This window comes from Accipiter gentilis, chromosome 1 (assembly GCF_929443795.1).
Source record: "Accipiter gentilis chromosome 1, bAccGen1.1, whole genome shotgun sequence".
In the NCBI taxonomy this organism is placed as follows: Eukaryota; Metazoa; Chordata; class Aves; order Accipitriformes; family Accipitridae; genus Astur; species Astur gentilis.
In genome coordinates, this window is record NC_064880.1 from 27,684,843 (window position 1) to 27,698,441 (window position 13,599).

At 41.3% G+C, this 13,599-nt stretch overlaps 1 protein-coding gene across 6 annotated transcripts in view; it reads right to left on the minus strand.

Moving 5' to 3' along the window:
* The window catches only part of PPP1R1C (protein phosphatase 1 regulatory inhibitor subunit 1C), a 64,100-nt gene extending 52,514 nt beyond the window's left edge, over positions 1-11,586 (minus strand). For 3 of the 6 annotated variants that reach the window (XR_007506679.1, XR_007506682.1, XM_049805277.1), the window contains exons 1-4: positions 10,745-11,586; positions 9,608-9,693; positions 2,597-2,814; positions 260-320 (exon numbers count right to left, since the gene is read on the minus strand). Coding sequence is in view for 4 of the 6 variants with exons in the window: in XM_049805277.1 (XP_049661234.1) it covers positions 260-320; positions 2,597-2,814; positions 9,608-9,629 (301 nt within the window). In the remaining 2 variants the exon portion in view is untranslated. Of the gene's footprint in view, positions 1-259; positions 321-2,596; positions 2,815-9,603; positions 9,694-10,744 lie in introns of those variants that run through there. The other 3 variants (XM_049805291.1, XM_049805264.1, XM_049805301.1) reach the window with 2 other exon arrangements.
* Positions 11,587-13,599: the final 2,013 nt, after the last annotated feature.

Sequence of the window (13,599 nt, forward strand, 5' to 3'; positions counted from 1 at the left end):
TTAATCATATTAACTCTCCTTGTACATAGAACAAAAGATTTACATGAAGGATAAAATGCTGAAATTATTGACATTATCTGGAGGCTAGGAGTTACATGTATTCATGGGGTTTACTCCAAACAGTTCTAAGATCCGTTATTTCATATGTAGTGCTATGAAATTAATGCTGGATTTTTAAAGTCATGTAGCTAAGAAAAGCAATTTGCAGACAATCCTGTGTATACAAGTTCAATGGTTTAGAAGGTATGTTGGCACTCACCCGGGGGCACGTGTTCATTCATGATGACAAGTGATGCTGGTGTAGGCCTTCTTTTCCTGATCTGTAACAGGCATAAGCCAAGAAGAGTCATTAGGGTCCCTCAACAGCCTCACACACAAAGCAAAGCAAAGCAAAAAAATCCATCTGGTGTCCTCCTGAGTATAGACCAGGCAAAGTTAAAAAAGGAAATATTTAAAGAACAGCAGCACGTCACCGTCTTACTGACTGCTCGTCTGATCTGATGGTGATCAGGGTCATGCTGTTGGCTTGTACATGGAAGGTAAAGGCAGAGGGGAGAGCTTTAGGATTTGCAATCATCTTGAATAAGTTTTTGGACATGTATTGCTGACATATCAGTCATATCTTAAAATATTGACATTTAGCTTTGCGTCAGGAAAAGAATTGCAGTAGTTTGTGAGCTTATATGTGCACATACAGAGTACTGTCAGCTCTCACAAGTAATCATTAATATTAATATTTTGTAAGTGCACGTGAGAGTTGATATTGCATGTATGCCTTCCAATGAATTTATGATATTTCTAAACCGTGGCCAGAGGTGTTACTATTGTTCTTTAACTAAAGAAAAACAACACCTAAGACTTTCAAAAGAATATTTTCAAAGAGCACTATGCAACAGATCTTTACACAACAATATGTAATACTGGATTGTATGCAATTCTTCTTATTCAGAGTTTATTTGGTTAAGTACTTCTGTTCCATTAACAGTGGTTGAACTACATATTGGACTACCCTCCTGTAATGCACACATTTGCATTGAAAGCTTTGCGTTGCTTCACTAAAGCCTCCAGGCTATTGATATTCTATTGAATTTGAGAGGGACCAAGATTATTTAACCTAGAAACCATTCTGACACAAACCCTCAATGTCAGTGCGTTTGTTCTTTTTTAGTTGCTGAGCCAACATCTGTATTTAGCTGGGTTCAAATTCTGCTTTCAGAGGTGTAAATGGAAATTACATCATCAGGTTTAATGGGTTTATTCCAGATTAGCATAACTGTAGCTGACAGCAGAATTTACTACTTCAATTTCATCACACACCCACAGTGAAACTGTATAACGCTTGGAATTAAACTCGCAACATAAAAAGGGACTGCCCATAAATACTGGGCAGAATTTGGGCCACAGCATTTCAAAAGCCATGGGAATTCCAGGAAATCCAAATCCTATGGTTCCCACAGATATCAGAAAAACATCAGAACACATCCTGCTTGAATTCATTGCAGGACTGTTCCATAAGGTATGGACATCTCACACATAAGAAGTACTTATGGACAAAATGAAGACCCACATCTCTCCTGCACCCTTCTAGTATTTCTTTGTTCAGTGGTCACTCACAACTCATCATTTTCTGGCAAAGGTGGCTGCCTTTTAAGAGACATGACATCAGAATATTCAGGAAACAAGATACCTGTCCTAAAGGTGCAAATAATTTCATAGCTAATGGCACGAAACTGTCAAGGTTATAGTATTCCCCTGGTATCATCTAAAACTAGACTTACCAAAATAGAAGCAAACATTGAGACGGACTTGCTCTGAGAGAAATATACTGGGTCACCTAATTACAATTTATCCAGCTTTTCTCGTAAGATTCCCTGTGTCCTCCTTTATGTGCATCTACGTGTATCTGTACACAATAATATCTTTTCCTCCTTAGACGTCTGTATTGCTATATGTATTATATGTGTGTGTATGTTTGGGGACTGAGTCAAAACCTAAAATAGCGCACACATAATTCCAATGCGGTCATAAGTCAGGCATATTTCTACACATACATAATTTTCAAATATGTAAAACACTGTAACAATGACATAAAGAAGACTGTATAAAGATCATGAGAAATACAAGAGGTAACTGAAATGATAACTGTTGTGCAAAACATAACTCGTATTTTCTCATGTTAAAACGAATGGTAAAAAAAGCTGTCTTCTGCGCAATATTTCCGTTAGGTACCTATTATCAGCTTCATGTTTCGCTTTATGTACAAATAATATACTTTAGTTGATTTGTTGACAATGTGTATTCATGTGAAGTGTATATATTAGGGTACAAGTCCAGTTATAGAAAAGGCACAACAAATACATACTGAATAAACCTACTCCAGGTAAAGAAGCCTTATTCTGGCTAGAGGACATTATCCTCCTCCCTCTTTAGGTATATCCAGACATCGCTATAACCTCCAGAGAATTTAATCTATAGTTACACTACTATAAGTTAGAAAAGTGTTCAGGCCACAAGTATTACCTGTTCTTGCCCCACATCTTGCCCCCCATTCCCATCCCATACCCTCGAAACAGCGAAAGAAACTCTTCTTCCTTACCTGCTCAGCTGCCTCGGGATCTATTTGACTCTGAAACAGTGGCACAGCAAACTGTATTTTTTTAGGGCTGTTGGGCTCCATCGCGTTGCTGAGGTGAGTCAGATGAAAGAAGAGCCTGGAGCTGGAGACTCGGTCTGTGCCTCTCGCCGAGCGCCCTCCCCACCGCCAGGCTGAGTGCTCCTCAGTAACAGATGTAACTCCCGACTTAGCACAGGAATCTGCGTGAGCCGAGCAACTCCCTTATTCCACATCCACGGAGATGCCGCTGGCTTAGCTATTTTCTTTTTTCCCCCCCTCTCCCCTCTCTTCTGCAGTCCTTCGGATCCTCTCAGCACAAAGCTGAAAGGAACAATAAGCTAATTGTGCACCAGTTCACTTCTACGTATGCCAAGCATTCACTCAGAAGCTAATTGAAAATGCAATACTAGCGTTGCATGGCCTGGAGCCCTGGGATTTGAAAAAGAGGATCTCTCCACCGTACATTACTAACTGGCTGCTCAGAAGTGCAATGCAAGCTCCCTCTGAGTATTGCTGATGGGCTCTTAATTATTGATGAACACAAATCAGGAAGTTTTCAGATTTTGGGGGTGGAGGTAAGCAGGAGGGGTGGATGCAATAATTCTATCTCTGTTACAGTGTGCCAGAACCGCTCTCCTCTTCTCACGTATCAAACGGTTGCCTTTGCTCTTTCAAATCCTTTTCTAAACCTCTTCCAGGAAGATTTTTGATGATGATGCTACACGGATGCCTACAGTTTCATGAACCTTATCGGCTGTGCTAAGTGGGTTTGCACCTTAGGCTGGGTTTGCAGATTTAGACTGCAATTTCTTCTGGTGGGCTCCATCTCACGTGACTTCAGATACTGAGAACATCCATACTTAAGCCAGCTATCTGGGCTTCAGCATGCTAGACACGTCAAAGGGCACTTCACCCATCCTAGTTAAGTGGAATATAGTGTTTACTCGAGATGACATTTTCTCTCCATTAACCCTAGAAAAAGTAGATGACTCAGACTTCGTACCTCACTTTTAGATGGCTAAAATTTAGAGGGCCAAATCCTACTTTGGGGTACAAAATCTGTGCCTTCTTTCAAGACCAGGAAAAGAATTTGGTCACTCATACCAATAGTACTCTTTGGTGAATACAATGGATTTTCACTCTTTATTTCACCTTAATTCAAAAGAAGCGTATGAAAAGGTACACAGCGACCACTGACTTAACCTACCTCTGTGCTTAGAGCACCTGACCACTGCTGCCAGGCAGCACAGCAGAGCTCCTGCGACAAAGGTGCGCTTGATGCCAAACCTGCAACCCTGGCCAGAATATGCCCTAGAGCCAGTTCAAAGGGCTATGCTGAAAGCTTCAGTCTGAGCCAGAGAGCATCAGGCCAATCTCCTGTTACACACCACTGCCAACTGGGAAGAAAGAGAAAATGGGGTAAACCAGGCAAACCCAGACTGGCCCAGCCCAGTACAGAACCTGCTTGACCTGGGATGAAGCTACCTGCGGAGAGAAGGTGCATTTTGGTCAGGTTTTTGGAGGGCCTGTCAACTCTCTCGACAGGGAAAGGAAACACCAGCCAGACCGAAAAGCAAACGGACGAAACTCACAGGGAGGAATAACACCTTGCCTCTGACAGACTGCGGTAAGGAAACTGCGAAGCAGCTGAGTTCAGAGATGAGGTTGGACATCACCAAAACTCAAAGGAATTTGAAAATGTGCTTCTTGTTCAGGCCACTGAAAGCACTAAGGTTTTTCACAGTTCATCACAGGCTTATTCAGAGTCACTGAGTGTTTTCCCACCTGTGCCAGCGGAGGAGGCAGGGAAGGAGTGGGAATCATGGTTAAGAACAATGCACGGGCTGGAACAATGCACGGGCTGTACACAGCAGAATAAGCCAGCAAGTCAGGGATGGCACATTTGTTTGGCTTTGATTTATACAAATGAAAACTGTTAACGCATTATTGGAATACCAGGGTATTTCTGAACAGAGGCAAGCACACTAGCTAGTTGGTTTATGAAGAACCTGATAAAGCTCAGGAGGTGAGAATACTCTTAAATTTAATAACCCCGTTGACTCGATCAAAAATTACTCTCAGTGAGAGCTGAAATTTCCCTCCTTATCCAAATCAAAACTACTGTGTGCTATAGTCGTTTCCAGACGACGACTAGTAGCTGGCAATTTTCCTGTTAGATTTATTGTGATAGTTTAGGTGGCATTAACTTAGAATTGTAGAACCATGGAAGAATCCCACTTGGAGGGGACATCTGGAGACACCTGGTCCCACCTGCTGCTCAAAGCAGGGCCTGAGGTCAGGTTATCCTGGGCCCTCTCAGGCTGAGTCCTGAATATTTTCAGTGCTAAGGTGAAATGCTCAGTTTCATCTGTGTGTCTACAACAAAAGAAAGAGACACACAGAATAGTGATGTTCAGTGTTTCATGTGATCATTTTTAAGCCTTCACTATGCCTACAAAGATGAATCATAATTTGCTTTATAGACTTCCACAGACAATTAGAGCCAGAGTGCGACTGCAGCAGTTCTGCTGGTACAACTAAGAGCCTAAGACACTGAAGTAAGAGAGGCACATGCCACTTTCACTAAGGACAATTAAAGACCTGTTTTCAGGACAGTCTAATTATCCAATTTCACAAGTCCTTCATGAACAGACATGCCATTAACTTCAATGACAACTTCAGACACAGCAGATACACACAGAGATACACCCACGGGAAGAACATAAACAGGGATCTGAAGTCGTGACTTTTCTCTGATAAATTTTCGTACTTTAAAGAAAATAATTTTTGTTTTCTCAGTCCCAGATAACATGGAAAAATGTTTTCCAGCTGCTTTGCTATTACATATATTAATAAACAGTATATTTTAAATATTGGGTTTCTCTATGAAAAAACTTTGCCATAAAATATCTATTATAGCTGTCTATGAAACTTCATGTATTAAATTATGCTACAATTACAGTGTATGTTACTGTATTACAAGAGCTATAATTCTCATTACAAAGGCTTACAATTTCTTATGTTAGTGACTAAGTTGAAAGATCACATTCAGATAGTGAAAAAATATTAAAACATTAAATGCTCAAAGGATTATAGATGTGTGTTTCAGCTCTAGATTGCTGGACATTGGTGCGTAAAGGAATCATGTCTCAAAGTCATTGCTAGCAATAATATCTAAGAAAAAAGCTCATACGAAGAAACAAACCAACAAAGCCACTTCTTGGCATGTTCAGAAGGGAGCCAGACAACAGGACAGGACAAGACACAAGGACAAATCCTTAATGGGGCTGCTACACCTGGGAGAGAGGCCCACTGACGATGGGATGTGGAGATGTTTGCGTCTGCAGCTCTCCTCTCTGTACTTATTTGGAGCTGGCTGCCCAGCAATCTTCACATGCACCATAACAATGACAGTATTTTTAAAATAGTGTGAGAGGCATATTTCAAAGAGCACTCGGATATAGCATTTCAGGATTACTACATCAGCTCACTCTTACACCTAATTTGCAGCACTAGATGTCTCCAGGCAAAGTGTGCTTGCATTTTCTATAGACTGCATCACAGTCTGGAGAAGAGCTGAAATGCATTTAAGTATTGCCAAGTCCTTTTAGCTCGTCTTCTGTTTTTAGTGCACTCCCCACAATGTTTCAAATTCCTTCATGATTCAGCTAAAACTATCATGGAAGAAAAAATAATAATAGCTAAGATCTTTCCTTCCTATGTCATTCACTACGTTCTGGTATGAAGCACTGCCTTTTAATATATCCTACTGTAGTGACGAGCTATCAGAGTACTCACGGCACAGTTCCTGCTTGAGATATTTTCCCTGTTGTGTTAGGAGACATTTATTTTTTTTTTCCCAGCTGAAGACAAGGCTGCTGGGAAGGGAATTCAAGAGTCTCTGTCCTGCACTCTCCTTACACAATTTCTGTTGTGGCTGTTATCTGCTTCAGCTTCTCTGCTGTAGTCAGGGACAACTGCAGCATCAGCCTGGAGGAAAGGAGAGAGCTGGAGCTTGTAAAGCCAACATACCTAAGGCTTTGGCTCCTAATTTCACCAGTGCAGATGCAGGGAAGCACTCAGTTACAGTTCTCTGATCCATCAGGCTGCCTTTGCAGACTGAGGACTCGGCTTGGAAGTGGCACTTTTTCCAGCATTTCCCTTAAGACATAACCTTAATCTCCATTGTAGCCACTGATATGCAAAAGCCTTTGTAAAGATGTGTTGATCCGTGTTTTCCTTGGACTCTCCGTCTGAGACCTCTCCTCACGCCAGCATCTCCTTAGCGCGCTGCTGGGCAGCCCCAGCGGCATCGGGGGAAGAAACGCTGCAGAGCACGTTGCTTCCCGGCTGCTGCTCACCAGCTTTCTGCTACAGCCAGAGGGGACTTTAGCGTGCCCCTTCCTTCTGCCCTTTCCTAATGAACGGACAAACAGTTTTTTCACTGCCTTCTGTACAGACGCATCAGTTTCACAGCTTTTGGTGTTGGTCATGGGCAAAAAAAGGGAGGCAGCAAGCGTGAATGCTGGACACGCATTTTTCTGTGCTCACCGTACCTGCTCATGGACAGGTTTTCATCTTGGGGCTCTACAGCAGGCATCGCTCATAGGTGCTAAAATCAGATGCAAACCTTCCAAGAATAAACAATGACGTATTCCAAACGACCTGAAAGTTTCCTTTCAAAATAGCTAAATACAGGTGTTGCAATCAGGGTGGCTCCCACTCAACTGCTGGAAGCACTGTCTGCTATTTATATACAGAAAATGTGAAGAATTAAAATCTGAAAGGGTGGGGGAACGTAGAGCAGAACACATCTGTCTCTGCTGCAGGCAGGTCAAGAAGAACAGAAAGTCTTGTTGAGCAGCGACAGAGTCGGTGGGACATTCAGTGAGAGCTGTTGGTCTAGTAACAGCCTAACCCAAATTTCCATGGCCAGTAGTCATCCACTGAACACCAGGCTTGCACATGCTTACATACCAACTACATACAAGGTTTCATAAAGCCTAAATAAGTAAAAAATACAACTATTTCTCTTTATACAATCTCTTTAGTTGAGATAATAATTTCTTAGCAGTATAATTTTAATCATAATCAGTTTAAAGTTACTTTTATCTGAGGACATAAGAACCGATACTGTCTATTCAAGTCTCCTCTGGGACTCACAGCTCTCCAGATTATCAAGTAATGTACAGACATTTACTGGTAGGTGCTATTCACTACTGTCCATAGAATATGCACATCCAAAACATAGGAAATGAGTTGGATTAATGGGACATAATCTGATTAGACAGTCAAAAGGTCCATGTCTAATATGGACTATAGTTCAATAGTGCAGAAACCAATATTCTGGTACCAGTTTTAGGGAGGTATGTCAGCAGGAAGTCAGGCTAGAATTTGCTTCCTTACCAAGAATAGGGTAAATTGAATATATTTTTCAATAAACAGAACTACTGTTAGCAGTTTACTTAGACTTTAGAATGAAATTATATTATCTTATTTCCGTATTAATTTTTTAATGCAAAAATTGACCGACTATACCATTGAATTAAACAATTGAAATATAAAATTTAGTTTCTACTGTACACGTTTTTAAAAACAAAAGTTAAAATATTGAACACAGAGACGCTTAACAAGGAACGAACTTCTACGGTTTCAGAGTCTGAGTCAGAAAACTCAGTGTACAAACACACACTACCAGGCTAAAAATGGAAACCCATCAACTAGGCTATAAAAGGTCAGGATGCCAAATTCACAACATGTTTTTAAAATTCTGATTTTTGAGTTTGAGACTCTTTAGATGTCCCTTCTCTCTTGCTTCCTCCTCCACCTCAGAGGATAGGCTAGACCTAGAGAAGTCACAGCGATCCTCAGGGTGGTGTCTCCAGCATCCACAAAGGAGGAGCCAAGCCGGCCAGCCCTGTGCAGCTGGTGCACCTGGAGGGTCGTATCTAGGGTTTGGTGACCTGGAGAAGGTGGCTGGGGCACGATTATTTGCTATTTCTTGTACAAGTGTCAGGAGCAGCAGGAACGGGGCTGCTCTGTGAGTAGGGACAAGCCAGGAGCCGAGGGCTACCCCAGTTCGGGCCATGCCCTCTCTGCAGCCCCACGGGGCCTGAAGGCAGCAGCAGAGCTAGAAGGTATCACGTGAAATTATCTAGGGATGGGTGTAAACAAAAAACCTTCTCCATGCAGGCTGTGCTTAAATTGCAGAACTCATCACCACAGAATGTTGTGGACACCAAAACTTTACACAAGCTAGAAAAGCCATTAGATGCATTCATGGAAAAGACATCCATCAAGGATACCACTGATGGCCAGGAAATCCCAGAGCCACTGCCTGCTGAGAGCAAAAGGGCACAGATGCTCCCCCCAGGCTACACTCTTCCCAAAGAGTAGCATTTGCTGTTGGCCGCTGTGGGGTGAAGATACTGAAGGGGCTGGACTTTTGGTTTCATCAGCTGTGGCTACTCTTATGTTACTAACTGCAACAAAACCCTAAGCGTTTTATGCGCCTGCACTGCTATGCTCCTTGTTCTTAAGAATAATCAATCCCTCTGCTAAGTTTTTTTTCCAGCACTTGTGCCAGTGAAAAAATACGCCGAGCTGTAAATTTTCCTGTGCCACCCCCAATTATAACAATACCTACTTTATTAAGTACATACTTAAAACCTGCATTGTTCAATCTTTAGTAGGGAACATTGCCCTTCAGAATCACTTCCCCTGTCTTTATGATACTTTTAGAACAAAATCTAAACCTAAAGCTGAACACACAAAACTAAACAGAAATATTTTTGTAGATGTTTTCTTAAAAAATTGACTCTAAAACTCCCTAATATGTTATAGCAAATAACTGATGGAAAACAGGACTACTTTAGAAAATGAAAAAAATGACAAACTCTACATTATTATACAGAGTCACAAATTTAGAAATACCTGGAAAAGCAGGTATCTCTACCAAAGATTTCATGGTAAGCAGAACAGCTACTCACTCACTGAGGCAATTCTTGCTTTTCATTGTGCTGCCTTCTCATTGCTACCATTTGATTACTTAAACGTTGTCCAGGCTTTCTCCTTTTATCCTGTCAAAAAAAGAGAAAGATGTTTCTGTATGTAATATTCACCATCACTCAGCAAGCATCTATGCAGAATTGCCTGATATATAAGCTATATGGAATTATCAAGTGATTTTGTTTCTTTTTCTTTTAATTTGTCTTGCCTTTTATTGTTACAACTTTTATTATAACAATAATGTGCATTTTTATTCTATGGCATGAATATGAAGGATTACCATCACGTCTAAAATCACATATAAAATATCAAAGTAAATTTGCATTATGCCAAGTTTCTTGTTTTTCCTGAAAATCAAATCGTGTATTATTTTGACATTATTATGTTAATTCAGAAGAAAGTGTTGCATTGGACTGAAGCCATCTAACCAGCAGTTATCCTATTTTATGACATCATCCAAGTTTCAGAGTTTCCGGTTTCTTCCCTGTTGAAAGAAACCTTCCAAAAGAGAAATTTTCCAGTAGTTTATGCATGATTTTGTTTTACACTGCTAGTCGTGGCTTGAATTACTCCAGTTTCCCAATTGGGCTCTTGTTCCCTCTCCCTAATCAGTATCTTCCTGTGGCCAGTTTCATTGAAACAGATTCATCTGTAGTATAACTGAATTAAAATGTTCTGACCTATGCTGTATTTCAAGCGTAAGCCATTTGCTCAGCAGTACACAAAAACCAAAGGCAGCATAAACGCTGCCCCTCGAGACTCTGTAGAGTAGTACTGGTGAGTACTGGTGGTTGAACTCTATCAGTAAGGCTTTAAATTCTCACTTTAAAAGAGACAGCAATCAGAGCAGACCTGTCCTTAGGAAATACACGGTTTGGGGCATCTTGGGCATCACTTGCCATCTAAAAGCAGGCTGCCAAGGGCTTGCAGACCACGCAATTTTAGAGAAAGCAGAAGATATGGGGCAGCCTTCCCTCTATGAAGGTCATGGTCAGCAAAAGTGCCTGAGAGATCTTCAAGAGCCCATCAGTTCTTTCAGTAGGGGCAGGGCCACTTTAAGTCCTCTCTCCGAAGTGTTGCAGAAACAACCAGCGGCAGGAGCCTCTCCTCCTGCGTACTCACCCCTGGCCACATAGCTGGGACCGTGGCCATCCTCGGTCCTTTCCTTTACAGGTCTCACACACACGGCGCCGTGGCCGAGCGGCAGCAGCACCTCCCGGGCATTGCAGCACTAACCCAAGCAGTGCAGGGGGCTGCTCCTATTGCCTCCAGCTGCTGAATGCTGAGATGTCTCCACATCTCAGCATAGGTCGCTTCTGTAGCTTTTCACTACAACTATGGGGGCTAGAAACACGCTTTTACTCACCTTAAATTAAAAAACAAACAAACAAACAAACAAACAAAAAACAAACCAAAAAAACCCCCTCTGAGTACTAGGCCCCCAAACCTCTGCCTGATTTGATTTGTGCCATAGGCACATATTGCTCCACAGCAGGCTAAAGACAAGTCTATTTTGCTACCAATAGGGATGTAGCTGTCCTGCACCCACAGAAAACAGCTAGCTATTCGGGTTTCCAAAATACAGCCCTTGGCTTTATATTCCTGCAACCAGCTGGCAGGCACAAAGACCACCATCACAGTGAATTTTAGAAAAGCATCCAAAATATCTCTGGCATTACTACCGGCTTTATTCACAGCAAATTTGATTGGCCAATATTTATCAGCCACTAATAAAACTTTCAATCTGCATAGAATTCATATCAAATTGCAGGCTGGGAGAAAAAAAGACAATAATAGTTTGTAAGGAAAGTAGAAGTTGCAATCATTAAACAAAAGAAAAACCGTCCACGCTCAGAAAATCATTACAGCTGAATTGACATTACTAAAGGGCAAGCCACCCAGGTTAGGCGTATGTCCAATAATAATGACGGCTGTTCCTAAAGCACAAGCAAAAATGTCAACAGCGGTTGACACGGTTCAGCTTAACTTATATGACACTAGGGCACTACCATTTTTTTTTTTTTTTAAAACAGAAGTTTATAGACATTCCTGTATCTACATAAATGTCACTCAGAAAATATTAGCTAGAAGTATCTAGCATGGCAAAAAATCTGTTACCAGGATTGTGGAAAAATAGGTGCTTGTAAATTCATTAGTTTCAGTACAGTTTTTAGAAATGTCATTTTTTAAATGTCTTTATTTTAAATTATGCCAGAACTTCACAAATCTGCCTTCCACCAGCTGATGAAAAATTGGCACTATTTTTCATTTCTCGGGATATATTAAACACCAGACTTGGCGTTGCTGAGATCAAATGTTCTTACAAGCTACAAGCTGAAGCGCCCCAGACAATCCGCGATGTTACCTACAAGTGATTTTTCTTGCCAGGGCGGCGAGGAGCCAGGCGGCCGCACTCGCAGAGGATGCTGCTGGCAGCCGCTGCTCGATGGCCACCGGCTCCCACAGCGCTTTCCTCCATTGCTCCCCAAGAGCCACAGCTGACACCTTTCTTGGAACCCCACTTTGTGTAGCACATGGCCACAGGACCTACGATAACAGTTGAGTGTTCTAATTAATCTGGCTAGGGGACAAGGGGAGCATCTGCTACTGCAATTATTTGAGCAGGTTTTGGGTTTGCGTGTTTGCGAAGGAAGGCTGCAGGTACTTGCGTCTGGCTGGTTGCTCTCTGGTGGCATTCTGGAATGGATCTGCATACTCACGCAAGCTGCAAAGGAAAGCAGAAACCTACTGCAGCTTACCACCTCATACAGACTGCCATGCATAAGTGCTGCCAGAGTTTATATTTCAACTTTTAAACATGTAGGATGAGGTTTTCAAGAAAGCTCCGGCTCTACTCACAGGGACAAACTCTGAGGAGAGGTCAAGACCAAATAAATTCTTGGAGCTGCAACAGGAGCCAACAACTTTAAGAGTTTGGTTTTGAGCACCAATATTTCTCTCAAATTTGTATCTCACATTTCCTAAGCATATAGGGTCCCCTGAACATCTGAAAGCTTTTGGAAACCCAAGTCCTAAGCTGTCCTGCTATTCTCCAATCTGTGTACTATTTGATCAAGTCTATGTTACTTATTTTGCTTAAGAGTAAACCATGCACAATGAAAAACACTGACACAGATTATAGGCAAAATAAATATTTTATTGGTTTAATATACACTTTTTTAAGAAATCAGCCCTTGTGTCTTCCTAACACAATTTAAAATCTTATAAACTTTTTCATACAATATTGTTATATTTGAAACTATTTTTTATTAAAGACCTTGACATAGTGTAAAGAGTTTTAGTAGATGGAAATGGCAAAGGAGTAAAGAGATTCCAAGCACAGCAAAATGGGATATTACATATCCACTAAATGTCTATTTGACCACATAAAACCTCCAATGACTTCCAATTTGCTCCATTGGAACAAATGCATGTTCACCAGGCTAACTGAAAATACACTCAGTGAGGGATGGGGAAGGAAAAGAGATTTTTTTCCATTTTCCCCATAATACAAGCAAGGTCATTCATCCATTCCAAGTTGCACATCCTAATTGCTTTCAGAAGATTAGTACTTTCATTGCATCTTGGTTAATATGAAGCAGAAGAGAACTTCTCTTGGTATGACTGAGAACAGTCAACACAAAGACAAAAAACAGTGCTTAAAATAAGGCACTTTTCTATAGAGGGATGGGCAAACAGTAAGGAAGCAAATACAATTAGTTAAAAGTTGTCTTCTACACAAAGATAAGGCTTTCAGTGTCAGAACTTTAAGTAGTTTTAAGTAACCTCACTATTACCACTCTGCTAATAGTAACCGCCCCAAGAATTAACAGCAATTTTTACAACAGGATTGTTTCCTTCGTTTGAAGTGGCACTAAGTAACAGCAGTGGAAACCATTATTGGTTGTTTCAAGCTCTTAAAGTGGATCAGTTATTGCACAATAAATACCTCATAGAGGTCAGTGTTTTGGGGGGGA